The sequence below is a fragment of the Melanostigma gelatinosum genome (genome assembly GCF_949748355.1).
Source record: "Melanostigma gelatinosum genome assembly, chromosome: 6".
NCBI lineage: Eukaryota > Metazoa > Chordata > Actinopteri > Perciformes > Zoarcidae > Melanostigma > Melanostigma gelatinosum.
This window is the reverse complement of record NC_136639.1, coordinates 14,501,750-14,523,085: the sequence shown is the minus strand read 5'-3', so window position 1 is coordinate 14,523,085 and position 21,336 is coordinate 14,501,750. Positions and strand designations below refer to the sequence as shown.

At 45.0% G+C, this 21,336-nt stretch overlaps 1 protein-coding gene across 6 annotated transcripts in view; it reads right to left on the bottom strand.

Moving 5' to 3' along the window:
• Window positions 1-21,336, bottom strand: part of mef2cb (myocyte enhancer factor 2cb) — a 72,188-nt gene that overhangs the window by 10,165 nt on the left and 40,687 nt on the right. Inside the window, exons 4-8 of one of the 6 annotated variants that reach the window (XM_079269589.1) lie at window positions 20,969-21,172; window positions 5,055-5,198; window positions 4,729-4,866; window positions 2,113-2,293; window positions 1,261-1,308 (exon numbers count right to left, since the gene is read on the bottom strand). In XM_079269589.1, coding sequence (XP_079125715.1) covers window positions 1,261-1,308; window positions 2,113-2,293; window positions 4,729-4,866; window positions 5,055-5,198; window positions 20,969-21,172 — 715 coding nt within the window. The remainder of the gene's footprint in view (window positions 1-1,260; window positions 1,309-2,112; window positions 2,294-4,728; window positions 4,867-5,054; window positions 5,199-20,968; window positions 21,173-21,336) is intronic. The other 5 variants (XM_079269590.1, XM_079269591.1, XM_079269592.1 and 2 more) reach the window with 5 other exon arrangements.

Genomic DNA, 21,336 nt, shown 5'->3' with positions numbered 1-21,336 from the left:
TAGAGGAACATCATTAAAACGGCTGACCAAGTTCATAGAACACTTCCATCTGTGTTCCCCCACTGTTTCTCCTTTGCACACATGCTTCCACCATCAGTGGATAATCATCACTGGGGTTTCCCCCCCCCCCACACACACACTCTTTTTCTGCCCCCCCTGGATGAGATTTAAGAGAGCTTTGAATGGAATCTTTTAGCTCCCACATGACTCTCTCTCCACGTCGTGTTTTTCGCTGCTGCTGAGCAACGCACAGCTCTCACAGAGCGCCTCTGTTCATTCGCCGCGGTGACACAAAGGCTACATTTGAAGCATGCTCTGCAGCACGCCGTCGCCGGAACACACGCCACAACAAATGGCCCTGTTGTCTGTGTGTGTGTGTGTGTGTGTGTGTGTGTGTGTGTGTGTGATGAGTGACCAGACAGAGAAGCCAGGCATTGACCCTTTGTGATGGAGCCCTAGGGGCCAGACAAGGCTGCCCAGCTGTACCCCTCTGACCCCCCCACTCTCCATTTTTACACTCTGCACTGTACGTCAAGGCTGTACAATTTAACCCTTTAAAAGGGAGTCTCTTTGGCATAAACTTGTGCCTGACATGTCCTCAGGGACAAATCCACCGACACACAGAAGCTAATACATAAGATTCCTTACATGTTCCTCAAACATGGGTTGCTCCACAGGATCATTATGGCATGGTGAGCCACTCCTAACATTGAATTAATTTGGTTGCAGACATATGATCGCGGTTACTGTGTAATGGGTTTGTGTGAGCTCCAAATGGGAGCTCGCGGTGTTGACATTTTGAATTATCATCCAAATCCAAGATGTGGTAGACATTTTGAATTATCATCCAAATCCAAGATGTGGTAGACATGAAGAGATGGCTCATCTTATAGAGAAACAGAGACAATTCAAGAGTATATTCAAAAGTCCTGCACCCTTTCTGACTGCCCGTCAGTCAATTTGCCGCTTCTGTATTTAGTATGATTTTATTTCTGTTTCCCCACACTTGTTCTACCGTTTTATAGCTGAACGCAGGCCGGATGTGTCACAGCCCCAGCACTGGGCAAACATTCCCAGATGAACTCCACGACCACTAACATCAACACATCATGGGCAAATCTCCACTCGGGTTTGGGTTACTATTAGTCATGCATTTTATGGCGCAGAGTGGGTGAGTGGGTGCCATATGTGTGTGTGTGTGTTTGTGGGTGTATATGTGTTAGCAGACAACTGTGTGCGAGAAGAGGAGGCCATTCTTACCAGCACTGGAGCCTGCGCCAGTGGTGAGGTCAGCACCCATGAGGCCACCTGAAAGATGAAAGAGAGAGGAGAGCAAAATAGAGAAAACCATTAGAAGATAGACGCCCACGTAACATCCACGATGCCTCCTGTCTCTTACCTCGGTGGCCTTTCAGAGAACTCAATTTAATCACGATCCACTTTGTGTGTGTGTGTGTTTTACGTGTCAGTACATCATATGTGCAGTGATACTAGAAGTAATACTGCTTCCCACTCAAATCGTAACACTCTGAGCAACTGGACACTGCGAGTGGATACATCGAGCTGCCGTCCAAGAAAAATGACACATTATTATTTTTAAGCCATGCGAGGTGGAAGAGTGGGAGGGTCCAGAACATGTGCGGTTTGGTGTGGATGCTGCGAGCGCCAAAACTCATATTTAGTTTGTGCTAGCGCTTCTAGCATCCAGTTGTAATGACAGGGTGAGGGTGTGGGCAGCAGCGCTCAGACCAGAGGGACAGAAAAAGGACTTTGGACAACAATAACAAACCAACAGGCCTGATTTGCTTATGTCACCACTCAAAGCCTGTACATAGACATCCCATGTGTTGAACCTCACCCTAAATCAACGAGACTGTGGGCTGGGATTTAATATGCAAAAAAATTACTGAGCGAGCAATATATGAATATAGATTTGAATGAATTCACTGCTTTTAGATTTAGGAATATTACAGGTAGCTGTCATCAAATAAATTCGAAGTGTGTGTCTATTAGCATCACAGAAGGGTACACGCACAGTTGAGAAGGTAGAGAGATTAGATAACAGCGTGGACATGGGTGTATGGAGTGCATGTGAGGCTCTGCTTGTGTTACCTGCGCTGGGGGGTCTGTGTGTGACTCCGGGAGACATGCTGTTTCTCTGTAGGCCGTGGTGCGCCAATGGCAACAGGTTGTGGTTGCCTAGGGAACCACCGGGATGGCTGTAGATGAGATTGTTCTGGTTGCTAACGGGAAGGGACACAGACATGTCGTAGTTCGACTGGGGCACGGCCTGCTGAGAGAGGGAAAGAAAGAGAGACACAGGAACAAGTTTGATTAGACTAAAGAGAGTAATTATTGCAGTGAGTGAAGAAACTAAAACAAGGCCTTCGAGCAGAGGAATGGACACAGGATGAGAGAAACAGACGTGACAATTCACTCCAGGAACACGAAGGAATTCAAAATTGTTTGACTATCTGCAATAAAAACAGTCAAACAAAAGTTCTAAAGGACAACATTGAACAGCACGGTATGAACGGTAGGAGAGCAGCTTCCAGGACAAAGACTAAAAAGGCGAGACAGTATGGATGGAGGAGGGGAGCACTGAAATTAAAGGGTAAGCATCGAGAAAACTCCTCCCAGAGTTGCTCAAATTGCCGCCAAGATGATGGGTTTGAAATACTTTGTCACTCAAACTTGAACCAGAATTGGTAACTGTATCTTTCTGCCCAAGGCCGAAGATTTTGTCGCTGATTCGTTGTGACATTTGTCATTGTGATGGCTAACGGCCGACCTGGAAATATTATTTTGTGGACATTTATTTCCCCTGAAATACATTCCCGGTTTTTTTATATTAGAGAAATAAGAAGGATTTACTGGGAGGACAGCCAATGGCATCCCATTGTTCTAAAAGGGCTAAATATAATTCAGTCTGTCTTTACCTCACGAAAAAAGTCTGCAATATTTCTTGCAAAAGTAGCTTCAACACTGGAGAACTGAATGCAATTAGGTATAATGTATTTGCCTGTCACATGGAGCTAATGCAAAGTGTAAGACAGGGGTAGACTCAGATCAGTCAGCAGTCTCATCAGGAACATGAGAAGAGGTAGCCTGTCGGCCCCGGGCGTCTAGTTTGTCATGTTTATTGTGTCACTTGGCAGAAGGGCTTAACCTAGGGAGTGCCCTGGAAGTGGTTCATCCTGCATGTTAGCTTTAGGAAGTAGAAAATAGGGCCCTAAATTACTGCCATGTGTCTCAGAGCCATGGAGGGAGTGCATCAGGGGGATCATCAGCCTGGCTTACTTGGAAGTGGAATATGTGCCTTAGCGCTGCTTTGTCTTGTTCTTTTTGCAGGCCAAATATTATTTCATTGCGGGTCTCTAAACGTTTCGCTTTTACTGCAACTTCACATAGTGGTGGGCTAGCCAAAAGCTGTGGAAGCTTCCTTTTATAAGTGAGGGGTTGCCTCTGGTTATGTTATATCTTTTTTAAAGACTTTCAGTAATTTCTTCCATCTCGAATTCCTTGTTGGAGTTTTTATACTTCAAGATTTCCCTATGCGGTGTTTTCTAAGAGTGAGGGAGCTGTCTCAATGTGTGCACATTTGCGTGAACACACATCCCTTCGCTGGGTGTAAGGGCCCCGTCTGTAAGCTGTCCTTTAACTGGTGCCATCCTTCCTGTTTTTAACTCATCTTCCTCCTCGCCTCTCCCCACACTCCCCTGCAATCCAGAGGCCCAGTGCTTGGCAGCCACCCTGACCACACGTTGAACTGCCACTTGTTGTGTGCGGAGCCCCCCCCCCGCCCCTCCAACGCCACCACCCTGCTGTTCCACCCCCATCCCCACCCAGCTCTGATCCCAAACCCACCCTACACCGCCACGCCATCCCAGCTCACCAACCCCTGCCTTGCTTCAAACCAAATGTCCCCCTGCTCCACGTGGCTTAGACACTACTGTTCTTCTCTGAATGATCTACCATGGAATTATCTCTTTCTCTGTAAGGCTACAGCACTAATCATTCCAGTATGGCGCTTTCTGAACGACGGGCAGGCTCAGTTTACATAGAGAGCAGCCTTTATTTTGTGGTTTCTGGCTTCTGGCTATAGATTCGATTATTTGTAAAATGAAGACAATATAATACAAATTCAGCAGCTTGCATGTTTTGACGTCTATTAACGAGATGCTGTTAGGCTACTGAAGACTTTGCCTTCAATTATTCCAGCAAGGAGTAGAGATAATTGAGTTTTGTGAGGTACAGAGATACGCTTAAGAGTTTCTGAATGTCTGCTGCTGTTTCATTGCCACAATGCCTGTCCTTGTTGTTACGGGTGACTGAGCGCTGTGTTTTGGTGCAGGAAAAGCGCATGCAGACCACACCTCCCCTGAGAGCCAGGCAAGGCATTATGGGTAACGGGTTCAAGGAGGGAACCCAGTAAGGTTAAAAGAGAGAGAAAGTCTGCAATTATGTAGCGAAAGTGCCTGCTCGTTATGGTTACAGTTGTGTCAAATTAGAGGACCGTTTCTCAACTATAATCAAGCAAAATCAAAGGAACTGTAATTCTTTTTACTGTAAGTATACAATATCAATTCACTCTTGTCTCACTCTCACTTTGTGTATTTAGTCTAGTGGCAAACAATGGTGGTTAGCTGGGTTAGCTCAAGAGTTACTGGCAAGTCAGCATTTTGTTAGCCTGCTGAGGATGCGGCGTAGCGTCAACCCAGTACTTACAGGTATCTTATGAGTTTGAATCATGTGATCAAACTCCTCGTTAATCTGTTTGTATTTCTCCTCAGTGCGTGGGGAGAGGACGAGAGCAGACTCGAGCTCCGGGCTTTCGCCGCCTTTGTTCTCCTTCTTGCTTAATGCCTGCCAGGTCCCACAACCACAGAGACGGACGGAGGGAGACACAAATGAAGGGACGGAGAGATGGGTGGTAGGAACAGATGACAAAAACGAGGAGACGAGGACGAAGCGACAGAAAGCATAAGGGGGGAAAAAAGGGAAAGAGAGGAAAGAAAGGTGAGAGGAAGGTTCGGGGTTTAAGAGGTACTTACACACAGTCTCTGTCTGCTGATCATCAGATCAATGTCCTCGTTTATTTTCCTGTACTTGTCCTCGGACTCGGGACTGTGGCCGACCGAGTCGTCTGCGTCGGGGTCTGGGCTGTCACAGCCGTTTAGGCCCTTCTTTCTCAATGTCTGCAAACACAGCAGTTGCACAAAATAGTTGAAGGGCTTTGGGATCGGGAACATGACCCAAGTGAACAGCTTGGGAGGGACACATGGTGATGACCTGTGAAGAGGTACCGTTTACAATCCATCCTGACAAAAGACCCAATTACAAAACTATAACTACTGTATTGATATATTTCAATGAATACATTTCCAAAGCACTTTTTCTCTCTGGGAAAATTGTGTCTGTTTCTGAGAAATTGTTCCGCAAAAGAAAGTAATCATCTTGGCAGGCTCCGCCAAACATCCATCAACATGGGGGAGACACGAGGATACACCGACCGCTTTGTGAACGAGAAAACATGCAGCAAAACATTAAAATGGCACAAAGGATTTAATCGCATCCAATAGCGAAACATAACAAGTGATCAAGCTCTTCACCCAATGACATATCATGGACCTTGAAACCTCGTAATTACACAGGAAAAGGAAAAGTCGTAAAAGTAAAATACATTTTAGAACCATAATCATCAGTGTTTCAAGAAATAGAATTAAAATGCAGTTGAAGGACTTGAGTTCATGACTGTGGTATTATGCGCTATTAGAAGTGGCAGTTTCTGTTTTGGCCACCTGATGGCCACCTGCCCCCATTAGACTGGCCAGAAAACAGCAGACAGGCAGACAAGCGCACACTCCACTCGCTCACCACTCCCTCTGAGGGGAAGAGAGACGCAGACAAAGAGAGCGTAAGAGGGAGAGCGCTGCCTCGGTCCTTCTTTAGATATTGTTGACAACCATAACAACAGGGATAAGTTTCAGAGGACATTACCGTGTGTGATAGCACGAGGGTATGTTTGTTTGAGCAAGTAGGCATGTACCGATAGGTGCTGTGTTCATTCGCCCCGTAAGAAGAGACAAAGACAGAGCGAAAGAGAAGCAAAGTACAGTAGCTGACAGTTAGAGATCTCATCAAAGGCCCCCCCCCACACACACACACCTCCTCTCCTCTCCAGCCCGCTTTCACTCTCCTCCTCCCCCCGCTTCCCTCTCTCCTCCTGGCTTTAATAAAGGGAGATTAGTCTACAGGAGGAATATCACGGGCCTGCTCCTGTCTGTGCAGTCGTCGCTTCACACTGCGCTCTCCTACTTTCATCTGAAGCTCCATATCAGACAGACGTAATTAAATTTACTTTAGCACACCCTGTATTTGATGCTGATCAAGTGTGTGTGTCTCTCGCTCTCTCTGTATATGTTGTAGTGTGTGTATGTGTCTGCTGGTGTGAGTGTGTGTGTGTGTGTGTGTGTGTGTGTGTGTGTGTGTGTGTGTGTCTGTGTGTGGGAGGGGAAAGAGGGGAATGAGTCTGTGCATGTGTGTGCATGTGTGGGTGTGAGAGTGGGTGTTAGCGTCAAGAAAAAAAGACAGAGAGACTGAGCAGGAGCAAGGAGGAAGATAGATGCTAAGATAAGTTAATCCCAGTGAACTTCTTCCTCTCATTTGTTTGTCTCCGTCAGTACTCACTCACGGAAGAGATACGAGTGCTAGCTACTCCATCACAACCAGCAGCCGAAGTGACAGGGAGCGATCTGCCTGCTTAGAAAACAAATAACAATCCAGTCATCTCTCATGTCAGCACAACAAAGGCCTGTTTTGAGTGTGGTTTTAGTGAACTTAGAGGGCTTCTTTTGTGTGTGTGTGATAACTGTTTGATTCCTGAGGCGTCTCGTGGCGAGGCAGCTACTGTAAGCGTGTCAACATTTGCTGGCTCTCCTCTTCTCTCTCTCTGAATTCTCACGTGGCCCCCAGAGTGGAAATCTGGAATTCTGAATTTGAAAGCGTCTCTCACATCTTTTGACAGTCTTCAGGAAATCACACCAAACAAATCAACCAAGGCGGTGCAGGATATCTGACTTCTAACAGACCCACAGTGAATCAGGCACTCTTGCTCCATCAGAGGTGGATGAGTCAAAAGAACAAAGGGGTTGCAAAGGTTTAGCAATGCTGTCTTTTTTGGCAATGGCGTGAGATGTAAAACTTTTGCTATTTCTTTGGTGTAGTTTCATTCTGGCCTCGGCGATGCATCATATCGAACTGACAAGAGCTGAACCAGTGGCCTTTTTCTCTTCACATGAGGATGCATGCAAGGAAAAACAACTTTTCTTCCTACTTGCACATATTTCCCCCACCACCTACCGCCGCTAGCACTGATTGCATGAGAGATTCATTTCCACTCCTTGGAAGAATAGCAGTGGGGCATTGCTGGGGGGGGGGGGCGGACGAGGGCTGGGGTAAAGGTGACACCCATATGGGGCAACTGAGCGCTGGTCTCACAGGGGGTTGGGCAGTGGTTGCGTTGGGTGTTGATTGGGTGCAGGGCATGAGTGTTATATGACTTTGAAGCATGTGGCCCCGGCTAAGCTTTCCATCGGGGCTCAGCACATTGAGGGTGCGGTACAAGGACGGTATGCCACTCATCCCAGTTATGCCCACCTGTTTAAAGACATCACACCTGTTGCCAAAGGCTGACACAACCCAACAGCGAATCAGATCCGTTGGAGTGCACATATAGCCAAAGAAGGGCCTCTCACTCTTGCGCTTTCCCCCTCACCGCCCTACTCTCGTCATCCTATATATCCTTCTCCAATAGCCCATTGCTTAATCTGTGCCCTGAATTTGTTATGTGTTTCATGGCTCTGCGCCACAGAGTCATCGACTGCTGCTCCAAACAAGGCTCTGAGTCTCTCATTCAGTGACATCATCACGATATAAGACACATCAAAGACGTACAATTCAAAATGACGGAGAGAATAATGATCATTGGAAAAGGAGCTGCTACAACTACATTGAAAAAAGTTGGTGTGGGTATGAAGCGCCAGCATGAAAATAGAGTCTTTGGGGGATATGCTAATGAGATGAGGATTAAGCAAAAACACTTTGGTGCAGTTCACTTGTACCAAGGATTCTATGCACAAAATATTCCCCCAAATGATCATTCTCATATCCAAATTATTCAGTTTCACAAGTATCTGGAATTTTCTGTTTCATAAAGAAATGCTCATTATTTTATTCTTCCAAAATCACTGCTGGCATGAAAGCCAGAGCATTTCTATGGAGCATTGTTCAAGTTTATGGCAATTGTATTGCTTATGATTACAGTTAATTCATTAATATATTCTTTGGTCAGTCAGTTCATTTTGAACTAAAAATAAGACGAATCAAACTAAATTTCCTGTACAGTTTAACACAACAGCAAAATGTGGAAATGCAATGAAGTGAGAAACCAGTTCAAAAGAGAGAGACTGATGGAGAAAGGGGGGTAAGAGAGAGAAAAAAGCTACACAGCTACAATGAACAGTCACCGGGCATGCTACAAGAGAGTGAGAACAGTAAACGTGAGAAAATGAGAGGAAGGAGAAAAAGTATTACAGAGAGGAGAGACGAAGCTGTGTATGCTTGCTTGGCTCTGGTGTCTTTCTCTGTGGCCCCTTTGGAGGCTTGCTCCTAATTAAACTCCTTCTTCATGATGCTCCCTCATGGCTCGACTTGTCACAGGGCCTGTGTGAAGCAGGCACAGCATAGACGCGGCGTCCTACATATTTAGACCCCCGTCTCATCGGTATACCCTTCAGCTCTGCCCCCTCAGCTAGGCTGGCCTAGACTGGGCAGGGCTAAGATGGGCTGGAGGACTACAGTGAGCAAGGCGGCCAGGGCTGGATTGAAATAATCAGAGGCAGGTTTGAGCTGCAAGGGAACTGAATCATATTGTATATTGCTTGGTGTTTGTACATCTGTCAAAGATTTGAGTTCTCTGATGTTTTAATTGCAGGAACAAGTCCAGCCTTATACTCCTTTCATAGTTTAGGGTGTGGGTAATAACTTCATGTAGCTCTTGAGAAAAACTGTGGAGGGTATTTGGGTGTGAATTCAGGGTGGCCCCAGGGGGTCTACGAGGGACAGCTGACGCCTGCCCAGAGCTCCTGCCATACCAGGATCCGTCTGCTCGGCATTCTGCCGCCCTGCTCACCCTCTCTATCCCTCTATGCATCTTTCTGCCCCCATCTTTCCGTCTCAGTCTGTTTCGCAGTCTGTCTCTGTCTCCCTACCTCTGTCCTCTTCCCCTCGTTTTCCGCAGCACTACCACGTCTCAGCAGAAGCCGAGTCAAAACATTGCTGGCTTGATGGGTACATCTTTATTTCTGATAGACTTGGGCTAGTTGCTGGGTTGTGTTTGGAAAGAGCTTCATTGCTGACCATTCCCCTCTGCAGTTATCTTGGCAGTGGCTAAAGGGTACGACACATTCAATATTGTGTTTATGGCTGTTGGCGACAGCCAGGCCAGTGAATGTTTCTCAATGTCTTCAACCCAATGGCTGACAGCTTCAGCGAAAAAAAACCCTCTACCAAAACAGCCAGTTATAATAGGCCTTTTATATCTTTGCCAGCACTGTATGGTCTTCAGAATACACATACTATTGTCAGCAAAACCCAAGACTTATAAAAGAAGATAGTATACTACCAGAGCACAAAGACCTTTCCCCCATAAATGCAGCAATTTATGGTTTGCAGTATATTTCAGCAGGCGATGGAAAACAAGTTGCTGACAGATGAGCGCAATAAGAAAGCACTATTAACTGTGCCACTTATGGATAATCATATTTGATGTGCTGTTAAATTGTAAAATTGTACAGGGAATAAACAGCTTTGCCGAGCAGGGTCTCAGCCGCTGTTTGTCACAATGTTAAAAATGGTTGAGAACAGATTGAGTCACTCTTGACTATCGGAGACACTCCTTGAAAACATGACGGTTTGCAATTTACACAGACCTGCCTTCAGAATATGTGAGCAGGTTGAGTTGACTTACTTATTGTATTATTACTAATTAATGGAAATTAAAAGGGCTCCCAAATAATCTTCAAGAAAATGTCTTTGGGGCTACAATATTTAAATAGGCTTTTTAAAACCAATGTATAAATGTCTGAATGGGTTACGATAGGCGTAACCACACATAAATCTACAGTACGTGTCCTTTGACTGGTCTTCACACTAACCTACAAACCCACGATTTAGATCACGACTGTTTTAGGGGGAAAATGTGGGGGAAAAGTTTGGAAAACCAGGGAGCAAAGTCAATTTTGTCAGAGCAGATTGGTAAAGAGCAAAGTGGCTCAGCGTCAGTAAGGGCGAAGCAGTGGGGATAAACGTTGTCCCTTCCCATCACAAATAACAAGATGGAGGTGGTCATGAAGTGGACCTGCAGTGGATTAGGACCCCCCCAGCACCACTGCACAATAAGCGCACTCAGGGTGGCCTTTCTAGCGGCACAGAACGGGTAATAGTATGTTTGAGATGTGCTCTCATTCTCTATATTTCTATTTCTTTTTCTGTCTGTCTGGCTCATTCTCACTTGCTCTCGTTTTTGTCTCCTCGTCCTCTCTCTCTCTGTCTCTCTCGCTCACTCTTTCTTTCCCTCTGCTTTTCGTAGTGGAGGGAACATCAGAGGGATCAGGCTGGCTTAGCTTATTGGAAGCAGATGGCAGACCAAAGGCAAGAAGGCCACAGCTTCATGAAGCGTGGTTTGAACATGCCAGGACCATGTCGAGGGGCATGCCCATGGTTGATGGCTACACGGTGTGCCATTTGGGGGGGGGGGGGGGGGGGGGGGGTTGATTTTGTAGGTTACCAATCTGAGGAATGGGACCCCCAACTCACAGCATGTCCCTGCCTGCTTTTTTTTTCAGTCATCATCTGTGCATCCCTATTCACTGGTTGAGGCGACGTTTGAAAAACTATGCATCAGTGACTTGGTGGCTTTGAAGCCCCTTACTCCTGGTGCCCTGCTACACTATAATCAGGAATCAAAGGCTGGCGCCTGGGATCCATCAACCTTGGCAAAGTGGTCGTGTGTTCAGTAATAACGCTGGCTAACTGCGTATGTAATGACTAGCTGTCCAGGGATTACTAGGTTGACTAACCATAAAAAAGGGAGTGAGAAGTAGAGCACACATTTAAGAGCAGTGTTAAGAGTAAGTGAGTAAGACAGAAAGGGTACTGTGGGCAACAAGGTTCCTTCACATTTCTCCAAAGTGTGGCAGTGCGATGGCGCATGTGCTAAGATCACCATTAAGAGCCCGCTGCAGACGAGAGCCCACTTACAGACAGACAGTTCTTAGCTAGCCAGTACATAGCACAATACCAGATGGTGCAGTGTTTCCCATATGGGATAGACAAACACTAAGCACATGTCAGAATCCAAAACTGTTTGCTACAGCAGCATCCCGGCCCTGGGAACAAAGTGGTCATTCACACTAGTCACTACACTGTATAATTACCCTGATAGACATTATGAGACACAATGCCAGCTCAGTGAAACCGGATAAAGAGGGCACTTATCTCTGCACCCTTTCCATCCCGTCTATGCTCCAGTTGCATAATTTGTCTCTATTCAAATAAGAGAAATGAGAATGTGTCTATATGTATTTCTGATTCAACGTGAAAATCAATTCGCGAAGGCTAATCTGGAAAACACTCTCATACTTGCTTAATATACTGTAACATTTTATTTCAGTTATTCACACGTCACTATGTGACTGTGACATTGTCAATGAAGCTTTCAATTACATACTTTAAATCACCATTCGATAGTTATAGTTTAACAGCTTCAGCTGAATGATTCCAGCTCTGTTTGGGTAAAACTCAAGCGACCCTCTATTCCTTCTTTGTCCCCCCCACCGATCGTCACTTATCGTCTTTTGTCTCTCCGTCTCTTATCGTGTAGTGCCACAGCAGGAAAAGCGAGCCTGAGGGAGGCCTTGAGTAACAATGACCAGTCGGTTGACCTCTATACTGTGACCATGAGTTTCCACACCCTGTCCAAAGCAGTAATCATGGCAGGGGAGGGGCTGAGGCCAGGGGGGGGGGGGAGCTCTAGGCAGGGCAGGGAATGCCATCTATAAAAATAGATCTTCATTATTCCGAACTTTCCACAAATAGTTTCAAAGAACAAGGCATCATTTCATCTTAATGGCTGGCGTGAATTGTTTTGGGCTGTGTAATGGAAAAGCCTTGCCTTTTGGCAGCGTGGCCTCAGAAGTGGCCTGCCTCGTTCACCGCTCTACACCACAGGGACCACATATTGGCACATTTCAAACAGTCTATTTTTAAAACCTCTTTTTGTTGTTGTGTGCGTACCTCAGACTTCCGCTTCAGTATATTGAACTTAAAAAACACCTCTGACAGAGATCCAAGTGCTACTTAGTTTCTTGTCTGAGGTTCTGCTTTTCTGTGCAGCGGGCGGCTGATGTGGAATAAAATGCTGAGCCTGTAGATCATGTGCATTATCTGTCATCTTTGCTTTTAGCCACTCTTAAGAAGTGGAAGAGGCATATCGTCTATAAAATAGGAACTCAGTAAACTTGCTCGCTTTATGTCTGAGGCTGGCGCCGCGGACAGATGTGTTGTAGTGCGCCAGCCTACAACGTATGACAGGCAATGTTCAGCTGCGTGAGGTTGTGTGAGGTTGAATCTCTCTCAGGGTTTGTTACTGGTATCACAGGCAGACCGGCTGACTTTATTCTATTGACACAGATAATCTAACTTTCCAAGAATGTATTTTCTCTGTAATAAATAACATTTTTTAAAAACAACCAGACAGGAAGCCTCTGTTTGGTAAACTGTGGGGGTAGAAAAACAAGTGAATTGAATAATAGACTTCTTTATCCGAGGGATCAAATGTTTATAGGCACAGCAGGGTCTCAGATCAATGGCCTTATGCATGTGGTCGCCGAGGGCAACTCTTCATGGTCGGTCCTCAGAAAGAGAGACGGAGGCTGAATGAATACTCAGACACTTCGCTTACTCACTCCTCTGTTTCAAAAACAACCCCCACCCACCCTTTTTCAAACACAACGAGGGGGGAGTGAACGAGAGAGAGAGTGATTCCATGCCTATTCTTCTACCCTCTTCCAGCGAGGACCGCCAGCTAGGCAACTATTTTTAGCCTCACCACACACTATTTTTAGACCAGTACCACTTTTTGAGGCATTTAAAAAAAGAGTACATCAAATAAGAGAGTGATGGTTGTGGTTGTTCGGGGGTGGCGCTTTATTTTGACCATCTAACGAACTAGGTTTTAAGTGTAAAGGAAATAGAGTCGAAACATGGATTCTTTTTTACTTTGTATTTTTTGTCTCACCAGCCTTTTCTATGCATTAGAATGAACAATTTTCTATCTGAAAGCTTCACGTCCAAACCAAAGAGAACATAGACGGGTTTAAATGGGTAAGGAGGAGGAGGTCAAAGGCATGCCTCTGTTTGTGATACTCACCACACTTTGAAAAACGAAAAGTGTTTCACATATATTTAAAATATGTGGTAGCTTGTTTATTTTTTCCGCCACCAACCTTAGAACTTGTTTGTAACTCTGGAAAAGACTTCCAGAGCAAACTTTACCAAGATTAACACTGTAAATATAAAGTATGATCTGACGGTAGAGGTGTGTGAGAAGTTATGAACAGTTCAAGAATTTCTTCAACCTGTAATTCTCAACCCTGGCATCTACTAACTAAGCATTTTTTTTTTTTGAAGATGTGCGGTGGGTTGTACACAAACTGTCATCAGGGTCTTTGTTTCAACAAACTCAGTTAGCGTTCCAATGTCATAAGGTTAATTTACTTCGTCAAAGAAGCTTCAGACCTTAATCCTCAGCGCAGCAGGAAAAACAAGCCATGTTGCCGATCTCTCCGTGACTAGTAAACACTGAGGCACTGTGATCTCGGAGACAACCCCGCCCCTTACCTCCACCCCATGTCGCACCACATGTACCCTATGCTTAAATCCTCAAAATGACTCCGCACTAAATTACTGTGGACAACCGTAAGACAGGAGATATGATATAACTCCCTTATTTCTCTTGGATGCTGACACATGTCAAAGTCGTACAGGGTAAATTAGTGAAAGCATTCAAGCCAGAGTAATTATACAGTGTTTGAGAGCCATGAGAAGAAGTCATTCAGTGGGCTGATCAACACGGAAAACTCCTTAGGGCTAATGTTCTCCATGCTGTTTAGAAACCAAATAAGCACATAGAACAGCACACATGCTGGAAAATATTTTCACAAGAGCGAGGCATGAGAACATGAGCACACTGGCACTTCAGAGAGATCACATGTCCTGTTGATTTATGAGAATATTATGAGAAAGCAGAGAAAAAGATCTGAAATAAAGACAGGATTTTTTTGAGGTAAATGACAGTGAAATCCGTCAAATTAGTCTCTGTAGTGTTTAAAGTGTGTGGAAAATCATGTTGTATTGCTAATTGAAACATTGTGCAAGGCATGCAGTGAACTGGTGTGGATATGCTACATTACTGGTTTTCTTTTTGCCATCTTCCAGACATACCTGCTTGATTTACTTTCTCTTCATGTTTCTTCATTTCCATGCCAACACCCCGCCCCCTCCTCCTTTCCTCTTCCTCCCTCCCTCCCTCCCTCCAGTGGACTGTCACTGGGCTGAAATCACACCTGTGCTTCTCACACATCTCGGCACACGGGTGAAACATACGCAGGGTGAAACATGGTGAGGGAGCTTTGCTGAATCTCATTAGCCAAGCGGGTAGTCATTAACAGAATGACCTTTGGAAATAATTACCAGCCTTCCTCCCTCCATCCCTCTTTCCCTCCCTCCTTCTCTTCTCGCACTCATCCATCGCTCTGTCCCTCCCCTTCCCCCTCTCATTTAATAGTTCCTCCTAAGTGAGGACAGAGGGAGAGAGCAGGAGAAAAGAAGGGAGAGAAATTGGTTGAGCATAGGTGGCGAGGCAGGTCCCTGCTGCTGCTGTTTAAGATTACAGGGTGAGCTGAACTTTCAGATTCGGTTAATCTGCTGGAAATGGGATTGGCCAACGGCCTTTCCTCTGGCAGGTAGGCAGGTCAGCTCAGCACCAAGAGGCATGTGCCATTCCATGTGATACTTGAGCCAATGGCATCAGAGTGTGCTGTGCTGGCTGAGGTCATCACAATGCCAACAGCTCTGCAGGGTTCGAGCCAATTGTCACCGTGTATGTACACACGCATACACCCATGCAGTGCAGTCACTGCGGGCACACGCGTACGGAGGCCAATTAAACTTTGTGCGTGTGAATACAAGCACAATATCTTATATTGTAAATGCAAATACACGCAAATGTGAAAGCATTTGAGCCCTCAGGTATATCCAGGCATTCAGGGGGCATAGTTCCCTCACTAACGCTTTAGTTGTTTCACAAACCTGTGTTCTTTGTTTCAACAGAGGGGTAAACAAACACATTGTGGAACAGGGATTTGGCACAGCCCAAGTGTGTAGTTGGATTTGGGGCCGTTCAATCACAGCAAGAGCCAGCCAGCGCTGCTTAGGCTTGATCTGCAATCATCGGGAGGGTAAAGAAAGGACTCTTTCATTTGCTAACGCAATAAACCACCCCCGTACCGGCATAACAATTCACCAATAAGAGACGAAAGTGATTGTTCTTAAGCAGGTAGATACAAAAATAGAGGAAAAAGAAAGGGATGGATCTTTTCTCTTGTAATTTCCCACCACGGCTTCCCATTTCTCCTCTAATGCCGTTCTCATGTCCAGGAAAGCAGCCTGGCAGACAACGAGTATGGGAAATCTATCTGCGTGTTTGACTGTTTTATCTGGAGCCAGGCTCAGGGTGTACTGTAGACTGGCCAAGATGACACATTTGGACCCTGCTCGGACATCCAGTGATGGGAGGATCCGCCTCTGTGTTTGCTTTCATCAAGCTACGAGAGCTTTGATGAGCTTGCGTGTCTCTTTGAACAATTAGCATTAATTAAGAGGACCTCCCGACTTGTTTATGTAACAGCTGATAACAGCGTGTAGTGCATGTTTTATTATAGTCTCTGAGGGGGAGACTGCGAGTTTAGATACCACTGTACCCTGCATGACATGTGTGGCTTGCAATGAAATTACGCATTTAAAAAAAAAACATGTCCTCAGTTTGTTTCAGATTTCCACTGTTTTATGTAATTATTATAGGTTTCTATGGGTCATGAATTGTAAATGTGATAATACTTTGGATTAACAACCATTTGGATTAACAATGCTTCTTTTGTTTTACCACTTGTGCTTCAAAGAGGGGTAGCTTTAGTTTCTTGGTCTTTTGCTTTCACAGATATTTGTGGAAGTGTCATTCCCAGCTGAGACTGTTTTCAAGTGAGTCATCAAGATCACTCCTCTCTCTATCCCTCTCTCTCTCTCTATCCCTCTTTTTTCAACCTTATATTTCGGTGTCTTACATACATTGACCCATCCATAGATTCAGCCGAATACAAAGAAACATCTAAGAGATTATGTATGTTCAATGAAAGAGAAGAAAAAAGAGTGAGCGAGGGAGGGATAGAAAAAAGCCCTCCAGCCTCTTGTAAACATGCTGTAGCTAGAGAGGCTGTGCACCGCTCTCAGTGCCACTCTCTGAACAACGCTAATTATCAACCAAAGACATGCTAATTACATAGAGCTTTATTGCTAATGTAGCAGGCCTCTATGCCATCCGCCCACACTCTGAGCTCCGCTCCCCTACCTCTGCCTCTCCTCCCACTACACCTTCAGGCACAGCGGCAACAGAGGGAGAGCGATGCATGCAGTTTGTATACTTCTAAAGACAAGAGCTTCCTACAAATTTGAAATTAAATATGCTGCATATCAGATATCATTGAGTGTTTTTCCTCTATGAGGGGGGACCTAGATTTCATATGCACCTCTAAATCCAGCCCCCCCCCCTCATGTTCTTGACCTCCTCCTCATCATCCTGCCATCTCAACAGGAAGTCCGCTTCGCTCCTGTCTACACCCCCCCCCCCCCCCAAACTCAAAAGCCCACCCACCATAATGCACTTGTGACGTAGCCTAGCAGCGGCACATAAGGCTCGGCGGGAGAGATCCAACCCACCGTTCCCCTCGCTCACCCTCCCTCCTCCCACCCATGCTAAACGTGCTAGTGTCAGCCCCGTGGCCAATCCCGTTAGCACAACACAGCTGAGGATGAAGGCCTCTTCAGATCGATTTCTGCCGCTGTGAGTTGCTCAGAGTCCTCCAGGGATCACAGTGTAGGTAGTGCTCCACGGCACTCGCCCCCACTAGGCTCTTTAGCGTCTTCCCCTGACACGGCTGTTTACACGTTAGCCATCCTCTGCGCTCTAATGGAGACACTGTTAAAGAGAGCGCTTCAAAGCGGGGAGCTCTCGTCACAGGCACTTGCTGAAACATGTGACAACTCTCTTCATGGGTTGAGCTGGGGCAGGGTAATGCACTGGCGATACAGTGGCTGAAGGGCTTGCTGCATAAACGACATCAGTCCTTGCAGGCAGAGTGGATGCTAGATAGCTTAATGTTACCTTTGATCAGGATTTGTCTTTCAACTCTCAGATAAAACTTATTTCTAGGACTGCCTTTTTTCACCTACGTAATATTTCAAAAATCAGGCACATCCTATCTCAAAGCGATGCAGAGAAATGAGTTCATGCATTTGTTACCTCTAGACTAGATTACTGCAATTCCTTATTTTCAGGCTGCTCTAATAAGTCTCTTAAATCTCTCCAGCTGATCCAGAATGCTGCAGCTCGTGTACTAACAAGAACTAAGAGGAGAGATCATATTACTCCTGTATTAGCTTCTCTGCACTGGCTCCCTGTAAAATCTAGAATAGAATTTAAAATCCTTTTACTTACCTACAAAGCCCGAATTGGTCAGGCTCCATCATATCTTAAAGAGCTTATAGTACCATACTGCCCTACTAGAGAGCTGCCATCCAGTGATTCAGGGTTACTTGTGGTTCCTAGAGTCTTAAAAAGCAGGATGGGAGCCAGAGCCTTCAGTTATCAAGCTCCTCTTCTGTGGAACCAGCTTCCCGTTTCAGTCCGGGGGGCAGACACACTCACCACATTTAAGAGTAGGCTTAAGACTTTCCTCTTTGACAGTGCTTATAGTTAGGGCTGGCTCTGGCTTGCCTTGGACCGGCCCATGGACAAACTGGTAGAGGCAAAAACTACAGGGGGACTTCCTACACTGAGCACCTCTCTCCTCCTCTTCTTCACCTCCGTCTGTATGCATTGATGTCCCATTAATGCTCATTACTAACTTCACTTCTTCCCCGGAGTATTTGTGCTTTCTCGCCTCACAGGATGACCGCAGTTTTATCTGGACACTGGTTCTTCAACCAGCCATGGCCCTGCTGACACCTACTACGATCTTCATTATTAACATTATTAATCCTATTACCGATACCATTAATGCACAGTACTGATTTTGTCTCTTCCCCGGAGTCCTTGTGCTTCCTCTCCTCACAGGTTTCCATGGAGCATGGTTTCATCTGGACCCTGGTCCTTCCTCCTACCATGACCCTGCTGACTCCAACTGCTAATATCACTTTTATTATTACTCACATTACTATTTCATACTACCGATACCATTAATGCACATTATTGACCTGCTTCTTCACCAGAGGCTCTGTGCTTTCTCGCCTCACAGGTTCCTGTGTATCCGGGTTTACCTGGACCAGGTGTTGCCTCCTGTCGTGGTTGTGTCATACATTAAATGTGCTGTAACTACATTGAATGTGTTGTAATTCACTATCCTGTTCTACACATGACATCATTGCACTTCTGTCCATCCTGGGAGAGGGATCCCTCCTCTATTGCTCTCCCACAGGTTTCTTCCTCTTTCCTCCCCGTTAAAGGGTTTTTGGGGAGTTTTTCCTGTTCTGATGTGAGGGTCCCGGGACAAGAGGATGTCAAATGTGTAGATATTGTAAAGCCCTCTGAGGCTAATTTGTAATTTGTGATTTTGGGCTGTACAAAAATTAATTGAATTGAATTGAATTGAATGTAATTGATATAATGCACAGAGAATCATTTTGTATCCCTTCTGATATACTGGGATACGATTAATTTTGCACAAACTGTGGCAATTCATATGTATTGCTAATAAGATGCAAAGCTTTGATTACACAGCGTAGATGTAGACAGCGTTACTGATTATTGAATGTTTTAGAATAACACATCATATTATCACAAAGATAAAACTGATTTCATTTATAAAGGAATCTAAGCTTACAAAGATGTAGCCTCATCCACATTAACAATTCAAAAAAGACTCGATAATATGAATGACAGGAAGGGAATAAGAGCACATCCTGCATTGCAAAAAAGAATAAGCTGTTATGCTGTCTCTCGTGGATTTATTTGTGTTCTAAGTACTGTCCATGGTAATGCACCCAGTCCATTCTCTTTGTTTTCGTCATTAAGGTTAGTCGTATGTTGAGTGCTGTATCCCTTGATGTATGGGTTACATTAACACACTACATATTTGACTGCACCAAATGTACATGGCGATGGAACAAAAGCAACACATTTATGCTGTTTTTTAACCTCCAAATATCTAATTATATATAGAATGGGAATAATGTAATCTTTTCCAAAGCAAAATACATCTGATATGAATGTGTGAATTCAAAAGGTTTATAGTCAGGTGCAGAGTGCCATCTGGAATAGCAGGACTGCTGCCGGTGGGCCTGTCCACCCGTGGGCGGGTGACAAGCACAGCAACACTCATATGAATGAAGATAAAAACATGTCCCATGCTGTTTGATCCTGTGTTACACTGGACAGCCAGCTCCATAGGCGTGAGTGTGCTCAGAGTATACGCTCATTATGTCTCACTGGGTACCCACTTTTCTTTCGGTATTTATTTTTTAGAATGGCAGACTGCTGTGCATGAACTGTGACCAAGACACCCGAAGAAATTAACATTGTGTTACCATCAGGTGCCGATTGCATTACAAACTGAGCATGCATGCACAATAAAAACAAGTCAGGACACAGTTGAGGTTTTCTATGATCTCTAAACTGACTGAATTGTACATGTTGGATATATTATCGGTATTTGTTATTTATCACCATATAAATAAAGCCTACTGCAAAAAGAAACTCCTATTTAAATAATTCATGTCGCAAGCATGGATTATGTGAATTATGTGATATTTTCATATTGTTGAACAATATAATTTATTCTTTGTGGCACAGTTTAATCAGCAAACATGGTGTGTGTGTAAATGTGTGTGCACAAGAGAAGGGGATAAACCCTGCATGAATGCATGCAAGTGTGTGTGTGTGTGTGTGTGTGTGTGTGTGTGTGTGTGGCCCGCTGAGCTACAGTGTGAATGTTGCATGACAGGTTCACGTTGGGAGCATAAGAATCCTGGAGGGCGCCAGCGTCATTTCCTGCTTTATCCACCTGCCTACTGGCTGGCCTGACAGCGCTGTTTAACATCGCCTTGAGCCATACAAGCGGCATGTGTCCAAAGCAAGTCAGATCAACATCCTCGTCTAAGAGGCACATCAATGGTGACAAGACACCAAGGGCAGGGGCTGGTGATTGCACACCACAGGGGACTGTCTGAAAGGTCCAGATCAATGATAGGCTAACACGTTTTTGTTACAAAGTACACACAATACAAGGAGGCAATTTAAATAAACATATTCTCTTGAAATTAACAATATAATGCAGGTGTTAAAATAGCTTTTTTAAATTTATATTGGGACTGGACCCTTGTGGAAGACCGACAAACTATGGGAGCAATTATTTTTTACACTGTGTTAGGTGTGAAGAACAAAAGAGAGAAGTAAGGGTTGCTAAATGAGTCACAAATGCTGCAACCATCTGTCTGCTTGTGCGTTGCTGTGTGTTTGCATGCGTGTGCATGAGTGTGCATGTGATCCTGTGCATGTGTGAGCGCGTCTTCTTACCTCCACAATGTCGGAGTTGGTCCTGCTCTCATGGGGCTCGTTGTACTCGGTGTATTTAAGCAGGACCTTGTCCATGTCTGTGCTGGCATACTGGAACAGCTTGTTGGTGCTATTGAAGATGATCAGGGCGATCTCACAGTCACACAGCACGCTCAGCTCATACGCCTTCTTCATCAGGCCAAACTTTCTCTTTGTAAATGTCACCTGGGTAAAAGAAGGAGATAAAGAAAATATATATTTTCACCGTGAGGCATTGAAGATTTATATTCACACATCTAGTGTCCCTGAACTGAATGTGATTCACCTATAATCGAATCAATCATACATGTCTGACATGTAGTCATAATTTAATTATAGAAAAAAAGTCC